The sequence below is a fragment of the Sapajus apella genome, unplaced genomic scaffold (assembly GCF_009761245.1).
Source record: "Sapajus apella isolate SASKATOON/1434 unplaced genomic scaffold, GSC_monkey_1.0 scaffold6, whole genome shotgun sequence".
Taxonomy (NCBI): Eukaryota; Metazoa; Chordata; class Mammalia; order Primates; family Cebidae; genus Sapajus; species Sapajus apella.
Window position 1 is genome coordinate 55,609,079 of NW_022436946.1, and position 23,386 is coordinate 55,632,464.

At 35.0% G+C, this 23,386-nt stretch overlaps 1 protein-coding gene across 7 annotated transcripts in view; it reads left to right on the forward strand.

Moving 5' to 3' along the window:
- Positions 1-680: 680 nt before the first annotated feature.
- EPHA7 (EPH receptor A7) overlaps positions 681-23,386 on the forward strand; it is a 181,794-nt gene continuing 159,088 nt past the window's right edge. For 3 of the 7 annotated variants that reach the window (XM_032275228.1, XM_032275229.1, XM_032275231.1), the window contains exons 1-3: positions 725-1,039; positions 5,493-5,557; positions 9,113-9,782. In XM_032275228.1, the coding sequence (XP_032131119.1) occupies positions 943-1,039; positions 5,493-5,557; positions 9,113-9,782 (832 nt within the window). In that variant the 5' untranslated portion in view covers positions 725-942. Of the gene's footprint in view, positions 1,040-2,229; positions 2,822-5,492; positions 5,558-9,112; positions 9,783-23,386 lie in introns of those variants that run through there. The other 4 variants (XM_032275233.1, XM_032275234.1, XM_032275230.1 and 1 more) reach the window with 3 other exon arrangements.

Here is a 23,386-nt window from a genome sequence, read left to right on the forward strand (position 1 = left end):
ACTTCCTTTTCCCACTCCCCTTTCCTCTGTTTCTTTAGCCAGAGCTTGTTGCAAACTCTTGAAAACATTGTTTAAACATAATACATTTAGTTACTTTTTTCTGACAGGAATTGTGGTGGATAGTACTCAAAGTTGACTGTTCTTGAAGTAACAAAAAGAGAGAAACTTTTCAACTAGGCAAAAAGCAAAGTTACCCTGCCCGCGGAGGTTCTAACAACAAAAAATGCAAAAGGAACTTTACTTAAAGGCACAGCTCATTTCACTGTCCGGGCTCCGCGCTTGGTAGCTGAGACAAGGCTTTGCTTCGCCTCTGGTTTCTAAAAGACCGCGAGGAGTACAGCTATAGACAAGGGTGTAAGTTGGGAGCGTTATTCTCGGATTTATCCTGCTCCACGAAAGCTGCGGTTGCTAAAAGCAGAGCGTCCAAAGCAGCACACACCTCGGCTGCCATCCTCGTTCTCCTCCGAGCATCCAGCGCGAGCTCAGAACCTGGAGGGAATCCTGGACCAGCAACCTGACTCCGCTCGGCAACGATTGGCTCCCACCTCGGACCCCGCCCCCGAGGCCGGGGCGGCCATTTCGCCAGGGCCCGCCCCTTGGCCCTGGGAATCGCCTCCTGGCAGGCCGGCTGTGCCTGCCACTCAGCCCGAGTGGCGGAGGCTCTGGGCTCGGAGCCCCGCCCCCTCCCCCTAATTGATATTATTGGAGTGTGGAGCAAGCGGCCGGTCTGCAGTCGGAGACTTGCAGGCAGCAAACACGGTGCGAGCGAACAGGAAGGGGGGGGGCGAATAAAAAAAGCTAAACGTGGAGCAGCCGGTCGAGGGCCGAGAAGGGGAATCGATGCAAGGAGCGCAATAAAAAAAAGCTACTTCGGAACAAACAGCATTTAAAAATCCACGGCTCAAGATAATTGAAACCTAAAATAAAACCTGCTTATGCACCATGGTTTTTCAAACTCGGTACCCTTCATGGATTATTTTATGCTACATCTGGCTGCTCCGCTTTGCACACACGGGGGAGGCGCAGGCTGCGAAGGAAGGTAAGGTGATGGGAAAGCAAAGTTTGTTCTGACTTATTTATTTAGCTGCCTACCTGCACGAACCAGCTCGTCCGCGGCGCTGCCGGCCGCGCCTCCGGCGCCGGGCGACCCTCCCCCGCCGGCTCCCCGCCCCCTCATCGCTCGGGCTGCTCCAGGCGGAACTACGAGCGCGAGCCAGGGCCGCTCCGAGCCGCCTGCAGCCCGGTGCCCGGGGCCGTCCATCCGACGGGTGCGGGATTTCTGGCGCGGGCAGTCCGGAGGGCGTGAGCAGCAACGCAGGTGGGGTAGGGCTGGAGGAACCGCCGGCAAGCTTATTTCGTAGGACCCCAGGCGGGTCACATCTCTCCCTCTAGCTCTTCCTTCCCTCCGCGTTCGCCTTCGGTGGGAGCTGCGGCCAGAGTTGGGTTGGAGACCCGGGAGTGCAGCCCGTAGCGTCCCTGCCAGCCCGCCGGCGAGTGGCGGGAGCCCGGAGCCTTCCCAGAGGGACAGAGACTTTGGAGAGCTCGGGTTACTAATGAAGTGCTCACTGCGTCGGAGGCAGCGGCGCGGTCCTGCGGTTGGCGCTCGGCCGCCGGCGCGGAACAATAACGCCGGGGAGGTGAAGCGCGGCGTGCGGCGCGCGACCCGCGGGCCGGGGATGTCTCCATTCAGCGCGCGCTGCGCGTCCGGCCCAACGGTCGTGGGGGCAGCGGCAGCCCAGCGGGCTTGCTCGGGCCGCGGAGGCAGGGGGCGGGCTGGAGCCGTGCAGTTTGTAAGGGGAAGCCGCCTGGGCGACTCGAAGTCCCCAATTATTTGCCCCAGAGTCCAGCAATTGAGGAATCCGAATGGCCAAACCTTGCCAAAGACCTAGACCCTGAGGGTTGGTTCCGGTAGGAGAAGGCAGGTTTTATTTGGCCAGTTATTATAGATACGCCTGTATGTGGTTATGTTTTCCTTCTCCTTTGAACCTTTGACGGAAGGTAAAATACCTTTCGGTGCCTGTAGTTGGAGCTGGGGAAAAATAAACCCTGTCAATGGAAGTGTCTTGCTTTTGAGCAATGTCACAATCCTACCCTCAGCCCCCCTCATCCCCTCGCCCCCGGTCTTCCAGGCTATGTATCTAAGTTTCATTTTTTGATCTGTTAAAAGCAGAATCGAAATAATGACTTATTTCTGAGTGTAGAGGGGGAAAAATCTGTTATCAAATTTAGGTCATGGTGGTTATTGGGCGGGGGTTGTTGGGATGGGGGATTACATATAGGTCCTTGCTTTATCTATTCCTGAAAACTAAGTGGAGCTTTTCTTTATTCTCACCGTTCAACCCTCTTAGTTCACTCAAGCCCCCCTCCAGCCCGGCGCCACATTCTAGTCCTTCATTCAGCCTGACCTTCTGACCCCACTTTCCACATCTGCAACCTGTTTAGATGCTGAACCCATTCAGAGAACCCCAGGCCTCCGAGCTGATGGTTACGTGTTTGCAGATGGACGGACATCTGCTAGAAACGCACACTCATCCCCTCCAAAACCGCATTTCTACCCCCTGACGTTAGCGATCAGAAACATTCAGCCCTGGCACCCTGTGATTCCTCTGGAATAGCGGACCAGAGGAAAAGTTTGCACCGCCGCGGCGAAGCCCCGAGCGCTAACACACGCAGACTCTGGCTGGAGTTTGGGCTATAAATAACTGCATCACTAGGGGGAGAGGTTCCTGCAGCTAGAATGTCTCGCTGGCTTTGCTCTTCTGGGTGCAAGCTACGTGAAGAGGATTCTGATTTTAGGAGCCTGAATTCTTTAGATGCAGAAGTGAGATGTATAAAAGGCGCGGGGGCGATGTGAGGGAGGGTGTTGGTCGGTGGCTGGCGGGAGGCGAATGCGCCTGGGTTCTAGGCGGCGACGCTTCTAGGGCTCAGCGGCGACCGAGAGTTGGCCTTCTAGGAGCTCACAAGCCCCGAAGCATCCCGCGGCACCCAAGGGCTAGCGCTGGGAACAGCTTGGAGCAGGTGCCGGACCTCCTGGGGTATTTGCGGGCGGCTGGAGGAAGATAAGAAACCCCCTCCCCTCACTTTCCTTGTGCACGTTCTCTCGGGTAGGTCAGTTATCATGGCTACAGGGAGCGCTTGTGAGAGTCTGAGGCTTGGAGGCAAAGTACAGCTGCTACTTTTTCTCAGTAAATGCCGCCGCCGCCGCCTCCCCTCAGAGCAGACGCTTCCCGAAAGCCACTCTCCTTTTCCCAGCTCTTTCTCGATCGCGGGCGCCACTGGCTCCCTGGAGTGCCCAGGTCTGGCCGAGGCGTAATGGATGCTTGGCGCAGCGGGCGCGCCCGTCTGGCAGCCCCCGCCCCGCCTCGCCGACTGCCCCGCCCAAGCCCGGGGACGCCAGCCTTTGCCCGCGCGGTCCTGGCCGGGGTCGGCCGGGGAGCGCCCTGCATCTGTCCCATATCCCATCACCTTCCCGGCCCTCACAGCGGGGCGCGGAGCCCCAGAGTCCCCTGCCTGCGCCCCAGCTCTCGGGTGATCCCAGAGACTGCGCCTCTGCGGGCGCAAAGGGAGCTTGGCACTCTGCTCCGAGCGGGAAGGGAAACGCGCTCACTTGAGGGTTTAACCAGAGAGCGAACAGACCAGAAGAGAGACGCACTGATCACTTGAGAGCGGCTTCTAATTAAACGTTGTAGGGCTGGGTTCTGTTTTGTTTTAATTTGTTCATTTGTTTCTCTCTTAACTTGTTGCCCCTCACTGCTCTGCTTAGGTCCCTCTTCCACCCCCAGACTGAGCTGAAGGGTAGAAGAATGGCAATAAACAGTAATCTTGCAATGTTTATTCCACTCTCGGAAATGACCCAAGGTCACCTGGATTTAAAACCCTGTTGTCTGTATTCAGCACACAAGAAAAAAATAACAAAAATAAAGAAAAAAAGCATCTCAAAAAAATTAAAGAGTACCTGGCACCCACATTGTTTCCTTGTGCTTCATCTCAAAGGTTGGGGATAAAAATAAACTTTAAAAATTACTACTTTTTATGTAAATTCGCTAGTCCAACGATTTATCGATGTTACAAGTTAAAATACAAATTGACATTTTAAAAGTGTTGTGTGTACGTTTCTCATTTGAAAGGGAATCTAATATTTGTGATCAAGTTTTTCTTTTCCTGTCAAAGTCTTCCTGGGGAGTCTTAAGTGTAAAATGCTAAACAAAGAAATGAGGAAACAAAAACCCTAGTGATTCTATATCTATTTTCATTTACAGTTAATAACCTTGACTAGTGTAAAGGAGTTAAACACAAAATCAACTGGTCCTTTGAACACATAATCAACTGTTCCTTTGTTTTCTTATCGTTACGGATTTTTAAATTGTCTTTCAAATAGATATTTTATCCCTAGTGATTAAATTGCATAATTATTAAAAGTTCATATAAGCATGTATTTTAAGTCAAAATGTTAACATTTTGCTGAGGCTGATTCTAAGCCTATTGACATACTTAAAATATATTCACAATTATTTCTGGACAAATTTATGCATTTGTCAAAATGACATAGAATCAGATAAATATTTTTAAAGTGCAAAAACTCATGTAACTCTGAAACCAGTTTGATCAAAAGAATGAGTGCTTTAGCAAAGTAATTGTTCTAAAAGAAAATAAAATGTATCAAATTCGAAATATGTGCATTAGCATATGACATTCTAATGCATTCTCATATTGATAGTATCAGGAACATTTATAATACTTGATATAAATGTTAATCATATTATGCTTTTTGATAGCATAAAAGTGAAATACAAGCATTTAGAAGTCAACTCAGAGTTTATGCCATTTTGAGAATTAGCTTACACTTTGAGAATTTAGAAATAAAAAATGCTGAAAAAGTTGATGTTTGACTAACTCAAAAATATATCTTGTAAATAATAGGCAATTAACTTTTCTGATTATAACTTTGCTTAACATAGTTTTTAACATTTTTTGTATTCATTTTAGCTTAAGAAAAGACACCATATGTGAAAAGATTTTTTTAAAAGATAAACTCTAGTTCTCAAAACACAATAGAAACTACTGTTGGCAGAATATTTGGAATTAATGACTGGATCGAGAGTAATGTAGGAATGACATCTTATTATGTTCATGTTATTATATTTGACAAAGTTTGAAGGACTCAATTGTTTACAAAACTATAATATATCATTACAGTAGAATTACTGTATCACATATAAAATTTCTACCCTCACTTTTATTCTAATATTGCATTTTAAGATTTATTTTAATATTGTAATTAAAGTGTACCAAATATAACTTTGGTGACTTAATATCTTTTTCCTCTAAGGAAGTGGAATATACTTGTATCAGGAGGCAGGTCATTTTGCCATTCATTTACTATTTATAGTAAGTCATAAAATGATGGTTATATAAAAGACTCACCTTAAAAATGTTTACATATATGTTTAAGTGTTTCATGTAACATCTGGAAATACAACTTTCTTTTTCAGTACTACTGCTGGATTCTAAAGCACAACAAACAGAGTTGGAGTGGATTTCCTCTCCACCTAATGGGGTAAGTTCTTTTCGTCATGAAATATCACTATTTATTTTGTAAAATAAGAAACAAAACTTTTCCTTTCCCTCCTGGATAATTTTCACACTCTTCATGTATAAACTCTTTTAATTCCAAGTATTTTATCCAATATTATGTTGTGTTTATAATGAGACATTGAGTTCTCTGAGTAGAAAAGGTGTACTGAAAACTTGGGGAAATGGGAAAAACAAATTCTTATAACCATAGTCTTTTGAGTTCTTATTGTGTGGAATCATACCTGAGGGTCCAGGCTATAAATGCTATCTAATTAGCGGGAACATTCCTTTCACAAGCTCACTTAAACCTACTTAGTTGCTTTATATTTCTGTAGTATAATCACCAGGTAGGTCATATGTAATTCTTTAAAATGGTGTGTAATCTGTTTTCCTCTTTTAAAAACGGTTTTAACATCATTCAAAATGTACTTTAAAGTGTAACTAAAAATGTGCTATGCTTGACATTTTTGTATACAATTTGCTATAAAACATAGATTCTCCAAATTTATATTATGTGCTATCTGCTGTTATTAATCAGAAGTGATGGCAAAGCTTGCACACATTACAATAAAAATCTGGAATAGATATGAGTGAAAATTGTCCAATAATAATCTACCAAAAATATTAGTAAGTCTTCAAAAATACTGACCATTATTTTTCATATGTAAATTTAGTTTAGTATCCATATCTTCAGATCTTATTTTTATTGTGAGAGAGGGCATATTCTTTATTCCTTATTAAGGAAGAGGGCTCTGAGAAAGGAAAATATATTGTTATTTAAGTTTATCTTTGGCCCATTAAAAAATCTGAAGTCAAAAGTGTGGAATGTAAGTTATGATATAAAAACTGTAGCAGATTTTGCAAAGAGGAGAATGATAGTTTGAAATAGATTGTTGAGATCATAAAATCAGCATAGTGAAGAACTGAAAGTCAGTTTAATAATGTAAAATGTGAACAAAACAAATCTGTTTAAAATATTCAGAGTTTTCATTAAATTAAATTTTAAGAGATTTCTTTCATTCATATTGTGGTTATCTGTATTGGTTACAATAAATTATAAAGCAATGACAACCATTTGACAGATTAAATATAAAAATTCCATGAGTTGGAGGTATGAATATAATACCTTTCTTGAGAGAAGTGGTTTCTGTGAGTAAAATAATATACATTATAGACAGCCATTCATGATAAAAAATGAAACACCTTTCTTGCCAATGACAGATGTAGCCCATTTTCTACCATCCATCAATTAAAACAAATAGAGACAGAGGATGGTTTTATCTCTGAGGAGAAGTAAACTGATGTATGATTGTAGTATTTCATCCATGTAATACACAAAATGACAAATTATGACTGTCAGTGTTATCTTGGACTCAAATAGGCATTCTATCAGTCCAAAGTATCTTGAGTTAACAGTTAACCCTACATATCTGTGGGCATCAACATAATATTGGAAAATAATGATCGACAATATTTTCTATATCTGTGCAATAGATTAGTTCACATGTGACTAAATACCTAAGCATAAAGAAAATGTTCCCGGGACATAAGTTTTGAGAAAATATTTCTGTAAGCATATTAGAAAAATGCAGTGTCTGTATGAAGACATTTTTCCCAATGATGTCATTTGTGGAAATGTTCATAGTGTCTTAGAAAGCGAGATAATATAACAACAGTTGTGTTAAATGAATTTATGTAGTCTCAATATTTGCAAGCTACATCACAGTTTTCCTGAAGCGCTCCCCACTGGAATAAAATTTTTAGTAAAAATAGACAATAATTGGGTTTCAAGGGTAGTAAAATTGATTTTTCTTATACAGAATAAAATAATATAATTGTCCTTGAAGTTAAAGGAATTCTTGGGACATATTCTTCCAAAATAATTAGCTTTGGTTTCTTCAAACTCTAGTTTTTTAAAAGAGCACATCTTTCAAGCTTTTCATTTTTTGATAGATAACATTACTAGTTTCTACTAGTTTTGGGAATTTCAATCTAATTAAGAGACTAAAATCTACCCAACCAAATGGATGAATTTAGTTATATTTGGCTGAGTGCCATTCAGATTTTAGGCAGCTAACTGAAATAAAAGGAAATAGGCACTCTGTTAACTAGTCACAAATGCAAGTTGAACTGAGTAAAAGCTGAACATTAAAATGGGTTATTTGCTATATTTGAGTACCCTTAATGATATTAGGTTGCGTATAACAAAATCATAGCAAATATATAATATCACCAAAAATTTTTCTGAATTATATTGTTAATTTGTCAGTCTTGTTAATTTTCTAAGGACTGTTTTTAAAAGTATGTATTAACATTGTACAGAACATTTAAATAAATCAGTACTGTAATAAGGCTTTAAAAATAAACTTATTTGCCACATGATTTTTACTTTATTTTCTCTTCTTTTTTTATTGAAACAATAGTTTAAATACTGGATGCTATGCGACTTTCGACTTGAACACAAATGTTTTATATTTGGCATTTTTATTGGGGAAATTAATATTAACATGACAATTTCATTATTAAGACCTTATAAATATAAAGTGGGAAAGTTTTTAGTAATTGTAAGCAAAAAACATAAACTACTATTAATTTAGGCTTTTAAGGTCATGAGGTGAAGTGATTTTATTGATTAATGAGTAGTAGAGAATATTATATATGGTTTAATAGTTTGAAATTGTTCTAAATTCTGACAAATGAACTATTTTTTTCCTTTTGTGGGAAAATATTTAATATGTGCTTGTTTTGTAGTATACATTATATCAGCATATAAAGGAACATTTTAAAACATCTTTTTCCTGCAGACAGCTTATTACTAAATATAATCCAGCATACTGATTTACCATGTACATTTGATTGTCTATTGAAAGCAATTTATTTATAAAAATGAATCATACTCTCATATTTATTTATAGTTATGTGGCATTGTATACAATATTATATATAATACCAGAATAAATAAATAGCTCTGTAAAATGTTATTTCCTTATATGTCATTTTGAAAAGATTGTAAAATACTCCAGATTATAAATATCAACATGTTGTTGAATGCTTTTACATTTCAGAGTACTCTTGGCATTTTCTTCTTCATGTTTCTAAGTACTCTGTAATTGTAAGTATAATATGGACACTTAAAATGTCAAATGAGTTATCAAAAATTCTGCCAGGCATCCATATGTATATACTTTCACTGGTAATTTAAATAATTGTGAGCTTTAGTCTATAAAAAGTATAATCTCAATGGAGAACATAAACATAAGCAAACATGTAAAAAAGAAACGCTAATACACTGGCAAACAGATGTTAAACAAAATGAAATATTTATTGTATGTATACACAAAGAAAGAAGCATAGTGTGTTCCACCACCAGGATGAAGCAGAACCTGGAATCTTACATTCTCTGGTTTATAATGTTTGCCAAGATAGGAATCAACCTAACTTTTCCGAAGATTCGTGTTTGTGAAGTACTTGCACGTTCAAAAGCAAAATGTTATTTTTTGCTGAATGACTGATGACCTTTTTTTTTAAAATTTTACAGTGGGAAGAAATTAGTGGTTTGGATGAGAACTATACCCCCATACGAACATACCAGGTGTGCCAAGTCATGGAGCCCAACCAAAACAACTGGCTGCGGACTAACTGGATTTCAAAAGGCAATGCACAAAGGATTTTTGTAGAATTGAAATTCACCCTGAGGGATTGTAACAGTCTTCCTGGAGTACTGGGAACTTGCAAGGAAACATTTAATTTGTACTATTATGAAACAGACTATGACACTGGCAGGAATATAAGAGAAAACCTCTATGTAAAAATAGACACCATTGCGGCAGATGAAAGTTTTACCCAAGGTGACCTTGGTGAAAGAAAGATGAAGCTTAACACTGAGGTGAGAGAGATTGGACCTTTGTCCAAAAAGGGATTCTATCTTGCCTTTCAGGATGTAGGGGCTTGCATAGCTTTGGTTTCTGTCAAAGTGTACTACAAGAAGTGCTGGTCCATTATTGAGAACTTAGCTATCTTTCCAGATACAGTGACTGGTTCAGAATTTTCCTCTTTAGTCGAGGTTCGAGGGACATGTGTCAGCAGTGCAGAGGAAGAGGCGGAAAACTCCCCAAGGATGCACTGCAGTGCAGAAGGAGAATGGTTAGTGCCCATTGGAAAATGTATCTGCAAAGCGGGCTACCAGCAAAAAGGGGACACTTGTGAACGTAAGTAATATGTCCTATTAAAACTCTACTTTGCCTTTTTAAATTTCAATATCAGACATTTAAACATTAATAGTTATTTGAATATGTGAATCTACTCTGTACCCGAAGTGCAATTCAGTAGATATTAAACAAAGTCACATTTGAACTTAATGATTGCCCCGCAGTAGCATCTGCACTAAGTGTATGTAATCAATATGGGCGATAATGATATTTGTTACTAAAATTTAATGTGTCCTGTGTTTAACCTGGAAGTCAATAGTTGCACCTTGGGCTATGGGGTTTAGAGAAGAGACTGGGTAGTTGGATATATAGCCTGACAAGACTGAGATGACATTTAACAGGATTTAATGACATGCCATTCCTCCTGTTTTTAAACCCATATTGTCTGGGCCCTTGAGTAGCAGTAAATAGGAGGCTAAGAGTGGTGTGAATAAGAGCTCTAATGATAGGCAGAGCATAAACAAGTACAATTACAAACTTTTAGAATTATCTTTTATAAATACTATAACTTTGATACAAAATTGTCAAATTTCACTCACTAAATCTCTGTGTTTACTTCTGCAAAAGTCCTCTGCATATTTTTGTAGAAGTGGGCCAAAGATCTAGTTATTATAGTATGTCAACTGCTTGTCTTCTATTTGTTTTGAAACAATTGCGTATGAATTAGTAAACCTTTTTCTTTGTTTTATAAAAACGTTTTTTCTCTCTTTCCTAGCATTATGTGGCCAGATATTTAAAACTATGTCATATGGGTCTTCAAGATTAATAGATATTCTGTTTCTAGGTATCATGAAAATAAATTATGAAGTTACGTTATTAGTGCCCCTTTTTAACTTATGATGTATAAAACATAATACATTCAAATATATATACATATATATATATATATGTGCAAATGCAAAGCCAGAAGCACAATTTTTATATGTACAATTCTTAGTTGAGTTCAAGGGGACCACTGGCAATAATAACTACTATAACTAAATTTTCCTGATAGCTTACCATGTGCAGACAATCCTCCATTTCCTTTACATACACAATCTTATTTAATGAGGTAGGTATCATTATCATTTCTATTTTAAACAATAAAAAACTGAAGCTATCAAGAGTAAATAGCTTACTTGCAGTTACTTTAGTAATATTTGTCTTAGCTTAAATTCTAACTTCGGACATTCTGATTTAGAGCCTAGGCTTTTAGCAACAATATTGCCCTAGTTTTAATCACAAAGCAAGGAGAATCCTAGCAAATATTGCACTTCATGGTGGAACTTAAATGTCTGTCTCATAGTGTTTTGGTGCCTCATATACGTATATAAATTGGATTACTTCTCCATAGAATTCTTATTCCAGTAGAATATTTTTAAAATTAAATACTTAAAAAAAAAATTAGACCTGTGCTACCAAGTACTATAACCAGCAGCCACATGTGGCTCTTTAGGTTTTGAAAAGTGGCTATTCTAAATTGAGATTTGCTGTAATTATAATTTACACACTGGATTGCAAAACCATAGTGCAAAAACAAAAACAAAGTGACATACATCTTTAACAAATTTTAAATGTTGATTGCATGTTGAAATAATCATATTTTAGATATACTGGGCTAGATACAGGATAATATTAAAATTATTTTCAACTTTCATTTACTCTTAGTGTGGGTAGAAATTTTTAAATTGCATTTATGGCTCACATTATATTTATATTGGATATACTTTTCAGATGGAGTAACTCAGCAAATATATATTTCGTGCTATTTGAAAAGTTAAATACTTAATGTGGATGACTGCTAAGCATGTAAAGTACCTACGGCTCTGCACTCAATTATCATCTTCACAAGAGGTGACATTATGAAGTGAACTCTGAGTAAAACAAATGGAGGTGATATAGGTTCAGGTCCAGTAGGCCAGTTTAGCAGCCTCCTTATATGCCCCTGAGTGAGTCAAGCCTGTCTCCCATTGTCCTTCTTCCCTGTCCCTCACTGGCAGTATTTCTAATTGAGTGGAAAATCCTGCAGTTTCCCTATATGTGGAAATCAAAAACTGATGAAGATTTATCCCTGCCTGTAGGCAAAATGCAATTCCGCTTGGTAAGTATAGAAATATTCTCAGTGAACTAATCAAGTCAATGAAAGGGAGCATTCCTATTGACTAGAAGTTAATCGTTACTTGAAAGTGATGGTGGATTCAGTAGTAACTGTTAGAAAAATTTTTAGGAACATTATTGCACCTTAGCTGTGAAAGCAGCAGTTTCAGTATTATGAAGATCTTGATTGATATGAAAAAGGAACTTAAAACTTTTGCACAATTAAAATGGGAAAAATAAAGTAGAAATACATATAAAAGTACACAATTAAATTTATCTGACAAAAGATAGGAAATAAAGACCCTGTGCTTAAAGGTTATAAAGAAGATGCCAAGTTTTTGTCCTTGTTGTTATTTCACTTTGCGTAATTTAACTCAAATGATTTCCGCATATATTTGTTAAGAAAAAATGAACAGGAGTTGCTCGAGTTCTATACTTCTAAATATAGAATTTTGTAAGAAAAGCAGTCTTAAACCACAGTAAATAGATATATTTATCATTAAAAATTGAGAGTTTTTTAACCTCTATTTATTTCAAATGTGAAAAATCATCTCATTAAATATGGTACTATAAAGTTAATTACATTCATCAATTTCAGTTGCAAAAATTGAAACATTTGACTACCAAAATTATTGTGACCTACAAACTATACCAAGGTATTTAAAAATAAAGTAAAATTGCTCCGCTATCATCTTCATTAATTCTGCCTTTGAATACTTGAAATTAGGTATTAATATTATAGGAAGCATTAATTTAAAAAACAAAGGAGGCAATATGCTTCTTATGATTTAACTGAAAGAATATGTGTATGTTGTTATAAGTCAAGTACATTGCTTATGACATAACTTTCTTAATTTTTAGCCTTGGTGATGTTGACAAAATAATTAAATACCTTCTCCTTAACTGTGGAACTACATTCATTTGCAAAAGCATTTCCCTCCTTGGCGTAACTCCAATGCATTGCTGCAAGAGTACTTGCCTCTGGAATCACTCCAGGCTTGCCTTTATAGTATTCTTCCTGTTTCCTTTCAATGATCCTGTTAAGAGTTTGAAAACAAATTCCAGTCCCATATTGAGGAAAATTAATGTGTTTGGGAGAGGATGCTAGTGAGTCCCTAGCCAAACTAGAGTGGTTAGCCACTTAAAGGCAAGTTTATCTGGGCACATTTTGAAGTGGCAGCCCATTGTGATATTTGCTAGAAGACAATATGAAATATGAGTAACTTTAAACAACTGATTATAGGTTTGGTCAATTGATGTAAGAGCTTTTCTTTATGACTGAAAAAATAGTTCAATGTTGAAAATCAAATGTTCCTCATGTCTACTAATATATGGAGAATGTCTGTCCAATTCTTAAATGTAGTATATTTACGAGGGTATCTCTTTATAGTGATTTAAGAATATATAATTTCATTTAGCATACTTTTATTGTCAAAGATTTTTTAAAAATTTTAAAAGTTATGTAACAACTTTGATGCAAACTATCCAATATATTTTCTTGGATAAAAAGTATAGTTATTTTTAAAATTGAGAGATCATGTTATATTTTACATATTATAAATATTTTGGGACGACTCATAAATCTACTGAATTATATTTCAATTTTTGTGACTTATGTACAATTTTATTCCATTTAGAAAAAGTATGCAACTGGATATTATAACTATGATTTGTATAGGGAGTTTGCAATTTATACCGAACAGCCACATTCACTTTCTCATTTAAACCTCTCCACATCACGAAGAGGTAGAAAGTATTATTTTTCTTTCAACATATGAAGAAACTGAAGCTCAGAGATATTAATAAGTAATGAAATTGGATGAGAATTCAAAAATCCTGTTTACCAATTCGAGTCATTTTTCCCCACTCTACTACCTCCCTAAGATGTGTTCTGGACTTTACCCAGTAGATTTTAGATACTAAAGAACTAATCAAACTTTATTCTACGTAGGGTGACCATATGCCCAGTATGCCTGGCATAATTGTTTTTTTAATTAACACTGCTTCTTTTTGCTTTGAAAAGTGTTTTTTTTCTGATTTGGATGATAATCCTACTTGTAAAAAACTCTTCTCATTTGGATGTAAAAAATTCAAAGACTAAGATTTACATGCACATATATCAGAATATAGAAATGTGACTTACTTACATTACTTATATTGCTTAATTTAAATTTTCTGAAAGCAAATATGTAAAATTTTTCTTTCCGATGATTTTATGTAAAGCAGAATTCAAGTAATCATACATTTATAATATTTATAAGAAATTTTCCTAACAGCGGCTTTTTACTGTTTTCTTTCAGTGTTAAGAGGTCTATCATTATTTTAATAATATATAATTGATGAACATAAAGCATATATAATTTAATAAATGAAACAATTTATTTAGTTTTATAGCATTAGCAATATTTAAACTCTATTTCTTGATCAGAGTTTTTGAAAACTGCTTTATTTTCGTAGACAAACAGCATGTGATTAGTACCATTAAATCTTCATAATAAATGAGTCTTTAAAATATATAATATTTATACTCATATATAAATACAGAAATGTAGGAAACACCAGTGGGTTAATAGCTCAGGTGCTGGAGTCACAGAGTTTCAAAATGCTGGTTTTACAACTTACTAGGTGTATAAAGTAGGACAATTTATCCACACCTTCATTTCCTTAAGTATAAAATGGGGCTAATAAAAATAGTACCTCTCTCATAGGGTTCTTGTCAGAATTGAATGAAATAATATATGTAAAAACCCTAAGAGTAGTATGTGGGACATAGCAAATAATCAATGAATGCTTGTTATTAATAATACAACAAGGAATTTGCTAAGTAAAGAAATCTCATGGTAATGAACAAATAAACATATATCTCACAGGCCACAAATAGTTAAATATCTTTTAAGCATGTAATTTCACACCTCTTAATTTATCTAAGAAGCATTTTCAATAAAAGAAAATAACTTTTACATAACAATTTTTTTCACCAACAATGTATATAATTTAAATTATTGAAAATACCCTAAATGTTCAAAGTTAAGGTATATCACCTTGATGGAATTCAGTCTATAAAATGTCAATGATGCTATAAATGAATTTCAAATTTGTATTAATAATTTTGAATGAAAAAACAAAAATTTGTGTACAATGACATTTAGAATTATGCAAAATATACATAGGGAAAAGAACAGATGGTAGTCTAACAATGTATCCCTTTGGTGGGATTGTGGATGATCTTTTGTTCTGTCCATAATTTAAAACATCTTGAACATTAACTTTTATTTTTGTACACTGTAATTTTAAGTTCTAAGTAACCAGGTAGTTCATACAAAGACAAATTGAATTGTATCTCCAAAATGTGGGTTTTTAAATTAAGTTTGTTTCTGTATAAAAACAGGGCTCAGGTAATATAGCAGTAGTAAGTGGCAAGTGTGGTTTAAATTATATAAAAGGTTGAATATATTAATAGAAGGCATTCAGTAAATATAGCTCATAGATTTTGTTCATTTTTAGTTGTTAATAAATACCAAGTCCTATTTTATGTACTTGCTTGTATTAGCAAAATTTAACCTTAAAAGGTGTTACTAATTTAATCCAATAGAGTGAACTATTATTAGCCAGATTAAAAGAGAAAAAATACTCTTATTGTAAAACATATGTGCCTCTCTCTTTCTCCCTCTGTCTGTCTGTATACAAACATATATGTGATTATATATATACATAAATGATTTTATATATAGACATATATGTGTTTGTATATATATAAATTCATAGATAGAGACATTCTTAATGTAGGGAAACTGAAGCATAGTGATGGTAGGTTAAGTATTTATGATCACACAGTGGTAAACTGCTGTTTAATCAAGCTAGTCTCACTTCAGAATTTTTATTCTTAACCAATACCCTGGATCACATCTTTATAGAGGAACATTTTATCTATTGCAAAGTCTTTTATGAACATAAACTTTTTTCCAGAACGTCTTAAAAGATGACGCAAACCTGAAAATTTTCTTTCATTTATTATAATTTCAAATTATATGTTTCTACCTTTCCTAACATCCTAAATATTTTACTTGCTTTGTCATTCTCTTTTCAATTCCAGTTCTTTCTTGAAATGGCCATCAGAATGCATTTTGCAAAACAGAACAAAGTATCATTATTCAGAAAGCTCCAGACTTTTAATTACCTATAAAAATTATTTTTTTTAAGCTGGCATTTAAATTTCCTCATCTTCACCTTATCTTCTCTTCTAACTTTCAGTCACATTTTTATCACAGTTGAAGCCCCTGCTTCCTCTGCCTGGTACTGTTTTCTCACTCTACGTTAAGCATACGCATAGATATTTCTATGATTTTTCATTATTTAACATTTGGCCTCAAATACACAGAAAAAAAATTAACAATTATGTCTCTCACAATTTTCAATTATACCTTAATTATATGCATTTGTGATGAAGCTTCCATAGCTTTTTTTTTCAAATTCTGATGTTGGTTACTGGCAGTACCATTCTCCTTATTCTTAACCTATCTTGCTATTTATTATCTGCATAGCTATCATATCTTTTCTTATGGTTTCCCTGTTGTAGAAATTCTGCCTTTCCTTACAGTAACAATTTAAATACCACATATATCCTGTTAGGTGATCCCTTCCCTCCCTCCCTTCCTTCCTTCTCTCTTTTTCTTTTCTTTTCTTTTCTCTTCTCTTATTTTCCTTTCTTTCTTTCTTTTTTTCTCTCTCTCTTCTTTCTTTTCTGAGATGGGTGTTGCCATGTTGCCAGGCAACAGTGAATTGGCTATTCACAGGTGCAACCATAGTATATCACAGTCTACTATGGTTGCACTACCACTGCAGCTTGGAGCTCCTGGGCTCCAGCGATCCTCTCTGCCTCAACCTCCCAAGTAGTTGGGACTACAGGCACCTGCCACTATGCCTGGCTTCTCCTTTTGAATACTTATACTGTGCCCTTTCCCTAGGGGAATCATTGCATGCTATCTAATTTTATTCATTGTCATTTCCTTTTACAGATTCTAATGTTTTTAAACAACTAAACCTTGCGAATTTTTTTTACCTACCCACCATGGTACCTAGCAATTTCTTGCACCACCTTAGCCTTCCAATAAATATTTACGAAATTTCTTAAAGGTTTACTCATAAACTACCACTACCAAAGCAAATATTTTCTTTCTCTAAATTCATTTAATTCAATGAATTTAAATTAGTTTCAATGAAATTAATTTAATTTCTTGTACATGGCTAGTCTGTATAAGTAGTCTTAAACTTTGTGAAGCTGGGAATCCTTAACTATATTCCATTTTCCTAGTAGCAAATAAAAGGATAAAATACTAATAATTAGCAAACATGAACAGGACTCTCTTCTGGATTTGAGAAATTTATGTGTGTGAAGATAATATAACTGTTACACTTATTTATTGTCATATTCTCATTCTCTCTTACTGTCTTTATGTGTCTTTTCAGTTTCTCCCTTTCCTTCCTCTGAGGAAACAAAAGGCATTTCACCCTTGTTATCATTATTTATGTCTTAAGAAACAGAGATCTAAGAGCCTGATAACATTTTCTATATTTAGAAGGTCTTAAAGTGTGTTTATATTTATATTATATGGGAAAGCAACTTTGTTATAAAATTAAATTGTTTTGCTTCCAAATTATATATTGTAAATACTCGTTTGAATTGCAAAACAAAAAATAACAGAAGTAAAAAAAAAAAAACACGATAATCATCCATAAGCTAATATTACCCTATTGTCTCTATTTTATAAGTGAGAAATTACATAAATTCCATATAATGTCAAAACGTATTTCTCCTATTTGAGTTATAACTACATATATTAGCTTTACAATTTCTTACACTCATTGTTAAATTGTTTACACTCAGAAACTCAAAATACTTGTTTTAAGACATTTTTGGATAGGTAACATTTGTCGATCTGGAACAAATGTCATCCCTGTTACCAGTTCCACGGTATATTTTCCCAGGTACTAATGACTACTGTTATTAGTTTCTTCAGTACTTTGCTAAGATAATTGTTCTTTCTTTAAAAACATGGAGAAATACCATTCTGATGCTTAAATTAGAATCAGGTCACAGTTTCCAATTAGAACACTGTAGATTTTCTTTGAAATCATACTTCTTTTTACCTATTTTTGGTCCTCTTTGTACTCATAGTGCATTTAATGGTACCTATTCAGTAAATAAAGAAGGATAGAAAGAACTGATGAAAGGGGATAGAAAGTAAGGAAAGGTGGAAGGAAATAGGAAATTAATATGTTTGATTAGTTTTCTGTGGTTTGTAAGTTTAGTGTGACTTCAGAGTATTTCTAATTAACATAGCGTTGGGAAGTACATGGTCACTATTTTATTTCTAGTGGAAGTTTAAATTGGCATCAATTTCTGGCAGGCAGTGTTATAATAAAACAATTATGACTTAAAATTTTGCATTTGATCTGGTTTTTCTATGTAATTTGTAGCTATTTTCTCTAAGATAATCACTGATATATGAAATATTCATGATGATATTGTCTATAATTATTTTGTATGAATAATATTTTCATGGGAGGATTTTGACACAGCTATATACTTGATATTTTTCTCTATGTACATACAAATATGATACATGAATCACAGGGGAAAGATTCCAGAAAATATTTTTGTTTCAGTTTTCCTCACATTAAATAACTTTAAGTTACCCCATCCCCTGCAAAATTTCTCACATATTTAGTTTTATGGATGAAAGTATTCATTAGAATAGTCCCGTAAATTAATATGTGAAAAGTAAATGGTCACAGGCACATAGGTTTTTACTTTTTAATCTGGTAGCAAAAACAACTCAATTTAGAATTTAATTCAAATTAACGAGTTATAGATGTTACTTTTGATTTTCTACCTATGTTACACACTTTGGTTAAAGTTATAGAATCTGAAGTTATATGTTTCAATATTAACCTCGAATGGTAGCATTTTCCAGGAAGCCAAAGTAATACATCAGCTGAAACAAATGTGCATTATTTTTTTTTACCTTCTTTGATTTTGTTAAGAGGTATGAAAGGTTTATTATTTAATTTCCTTTGTTTAGTGTTGATAAATGACGTAAGTACAAAAAACCCAGAGAAAATGCATTCTGAGTGTAATAGTTTGGAAGTTTTTTAATGATTATATTTATTATGGCGTGGATTTTGAATTTTTAGTCACTTGAATTATTTACTGCTAATGATTATATTATCTGTTGCTCCTAAAGTATTAGGAAATCAGGTGGCTTTGAAAGGACACATACTGTGTTTAATATTTTGTTTCATATGTCACCCAATTAACACCTAGTTTAGCCCCTGGCCTGTGGTGGTGGTAGCCTCAAACCTGCTCTGACCCCATTAACACTGAATTACAACCTTGTAGAGAAAACCTAGATCTGGAGAATAGAACACCAGGATGCTTTTATGAATGAAGCATAATATAAATCTGATACATTATTAACTACATATCATGAATTTAACATTTTAAGTTGAATGATTCACCAATCTATAGTATAACCTAGTGTACTTTTTCTTTTCTTTTCTTTTTTTTTTTTTTTGAGACAGAGTCTTGCTCTGTCACTAGTGTACTTTTTAAGTAATCATTCTTCCTAGGTGCAGCAGCTGATACCTGTAATCCCAGCAGTTTGGGAGGCTGAGATAGGAGGATTGCTTTAGGCTAGAAGTTTGAGACCAGCCTGAGCAACATAGCCAGATCCCAGCTCTGCAAAAAATTTAAGTTAGTCAGGTGTAGTGGTGTGCATCTGTAGTCTCAGCTATTCAGGAGGCTGAGTTGGGAGGATCACTGAAACCCAGGAGATTGAGGTCTCAGTGAGCAGTGCATTATGATGGTGCCACTGCACTCCAGACTGGGTGACAGTTAGACCTTGCTTCTATACAAAATAAACAAAAAAGCAGGGGAGGAATCATTCTTTCTAAATGAGAGTTGGCATAGGAGAAGGATTAGGGTGGGAATGGATAGGTACAGAGGGATACAATACATCTAAAAAATACTTGTATATATGGAGTTGCTTGATAAAAGCTTATTCTGAGAAAAATAAATGAAAGATTAGTATATTCACTGTAGTATCCTATATTTTCTAGTGATTTATATGTTCCCTGTTTATTTTAACCATAGTTCACTACCATTATTTGCTAAACTAGTTCCCATGTAGAAAATAGTACCAAATGGCATTAGCTTACCTAATGACATTAATATGTAGATTAAATAAATCTAATGAATTTTAAATATGTTTTATAATATCTCCTACATTTCTACCAGTAAAATAAAGGACTTACATTATATAATGTTCCTATTTTAGTTGACAGTTTCCTATAACGTAGTTTTATCCTTGAAGAGAGACGTGAGATAGGATATGCCCCTCACCCAGTCAAATGTGATATGCTCTTTATAACACAAATGTTCTTTGGGCATTCTTGTACTCCTTTAGGGTATAAGCTCTTTCAAGACAATTAATATTATAAATTCTTGGAGTTTGAGTGTGCCTTAAAGATCATCAAAGATAAATTAGAGGATTTTTTTAGTCTTTTTATTTTTAAATAAATGGGACAACTAAAGTCCTCATTTATATTCCTAACAGTTCATTCATGACAGATTCAAAAGTAAGTCACATCTTACTCTTTCCAGTTTCCTTTCTCCTTTGACAGTACACACACATAACACATACACACACATAACCACATATATCTAAAAGCACACATGTATCAATGTGCTCATATATGTATGTTCATGCACACACACACACACACACAAGCAGCCAAGAAGAGGGAGAAGCATAAGGCAACATAGTGGAGCAAGAAAACAAAATATTTTCTTGAGTCATTTTTAGATTTCCAGATTTCTGCATTAATCACTTAATTTGGGAGTACAGAATAGTTAAGATTTCTTGTCTATGGAAATCTCAATCCACAATTCAAAAGAGGCTGAAAATTCCTATTGAATATTCTTGAATTTTTATATTTTAAAAATTATAAAATAAAGCTACTTTAGTAACATTTTAAATATTATTTCACAAAGCAACAACTATATAAACAAACTTTGCTTTATTTTCAGGTAGATATTCAGGTTTCCTTTATCATATGGAATACTTGAAGGCTATTTATATCTGGGAAGAGAAGAGAAAGTTAACTTCACTTTTTACACACCTCTAAATTTCTGTGGTGTTTTAGAACAAAAGAGCACAAATTTTAGCAATTGGTGATTAGGAAATGTATTTTAAAATTAAAACAGTAGGCACCTCTTACACTGTCAGAAACTGAAGAATTGGGCAGGAGCAGAGGTTTTGTTGTTTTAACATGTGATTTCTGACCAGATTTCCTCTGAGAAACCTTTAAACTTTAGCTTCTCCACCCTTGCAAGGGAAAAGGGGTAATCAGACTTCTGTAAAATCTATTTCTCCAAACTGACTTTTAAAATTAACACGTTAAGCTTAGACATTCAGGCTATGAGCTGGAGCTGAGAAAACATGTAGCTCCACAGTTATGTTGAGACAGTGTTTTAGTTTGCAAAATAAACCTGATGGGAAATTTTAAAGTTCACTGTTTAGCACATGCTCTTTACTGTGTCTAATGTTTATTCTGTACAAACATTGTGTACAAAAGAACTGTGTTTTTCAGAGCTGAACATAACAATTTGATCATTTCCCTTCTTTGTAAATGTTTCTGATGAGACACTATTACTACTCACTTCAATTTCAAACAGCTCTCTCATTGATTTTCAAGATTATTTACTAGATCATCACTGTGTATGTATTCATCCTCTAATATACCTCATCCTTCATTAAAATAAAGTGTATGTTCTTTTCCATCCCTGTTCTCTCTGATTTCTTTTTTTTTTTCCTTCTGCATCTTCTCTTATAGTGTTTTAGACTTTGGCATTAGCTTTCATTTATCTTTCAGAACATTCTACACTATTCCTTGATTTAAAACATTTAAAAACGTACTTTCCAATCTACCAAATGAATTAGAATAGTGAAAGTACATCTATTTTCTCATTCTTTTTTAAATTGAAATATAGGTGCATAGCTGACATTTTACCGTTTTACCTTTCACAGGTAACAATGACATTACGTATGGTAATTCAGTATTATACATATTAACTGTCAAATGATAAATGAAATTTAAATCTTTCATGATTTGAATTCTGGCCTCTTGTATAGAGCTAAGAAAATAAATCACACTTTGATCAATGTGGAAGTTTATAGCCCCTTTTGTAACATTTGGACTGTACTTACAGAATTCCAGAATTATCATTGTTAGTCAATACCGTAAAGTAACTCAGCCAAGGTGTTTATAAGAGTGCCTAATGAGTTAAAGTTCTTAATCCCTATTTTTTCTAAAAGCTGGAGTAGTTTTGTTATGGTGTGTTTTAACTTGAGAAACAGAAATGGAGACATAGAACAAGTATATGTATATATATATACACACACACACACATATATATGTATATATTTATATAAATAAATCTAATGGATTTTAAATATGTTTTATAATGTCTCCTACATATACTTGTTATATGTAATTTTTGCTGCCAGGAAGACAGATTAAAGGTGAGGAGGTAAGAGGAAACAAGGTTATAATATTGACACAACTTGTTCTGATCTTTAGTTTTTAAGAGTTTTCTGTCATCATATACTCTGTTGCAGAGACAACAGACTACATGTTAGATCTGTAAAAGAGCATAAATATTCACGAATCTGTGAATACAACTCATTTAAGCTTATATGTTACAAACTGAGACAAGGTTGACTAGAAAAACAAAACACTGATATATAACAGTTCACGTTAAGCACACATTTTTTGTGCCAACCACTTTCTTTTTCTACCTTTTTAAAAAAACACCTCCTAATGTATGAGGAAAGAAACAACAAAACCAAGTCTGCTTTTGAATATAGGGTAAATTACATAGAAAACAATGTATATTATATTCATATAAACCTAAAGGGCATGGTTATTTATTATTCATTAATATCAATAGATAACTGTGTGTCACTTGCCAGTCAGACAGGAATCTGATGGAATGTTGACATCCTTTGTTGGACATACTCATGAGACTATTTATAGGTAGACTGCTTAGGTCAGTTGAACACACAAAACTATCCTTGACCCAGCTCTGGGGGTGATAAATTTTGTTCTTCTTTTTAATTCTTAAAAAACATTGCATATTATTAAGAATTCATATAATTCTTAAGATTAACTTAGAGTTTTAGAACCATATTTATCAAATAAGAGTAATGATTTATTTGATGTAAAGAAAAACTGGGTTCCTGGTGCTTCTGGCTCCAAGATTGGAGGAAGAATTTTGATTTTGTTCACTCTGTTTTATAGAAAGAAAAATTCTAAATAAAACTTGATAATTGCTTTTTATATACATATTTGAAATTATTGGAACTTGAAAAAATACTATTTACTTGAGAGAATAAAAATTAAGTATCATTGATGTACACCCTATATGACATTAAATATAGAAGGAAACTGTGTGTTCTTACAAGTGT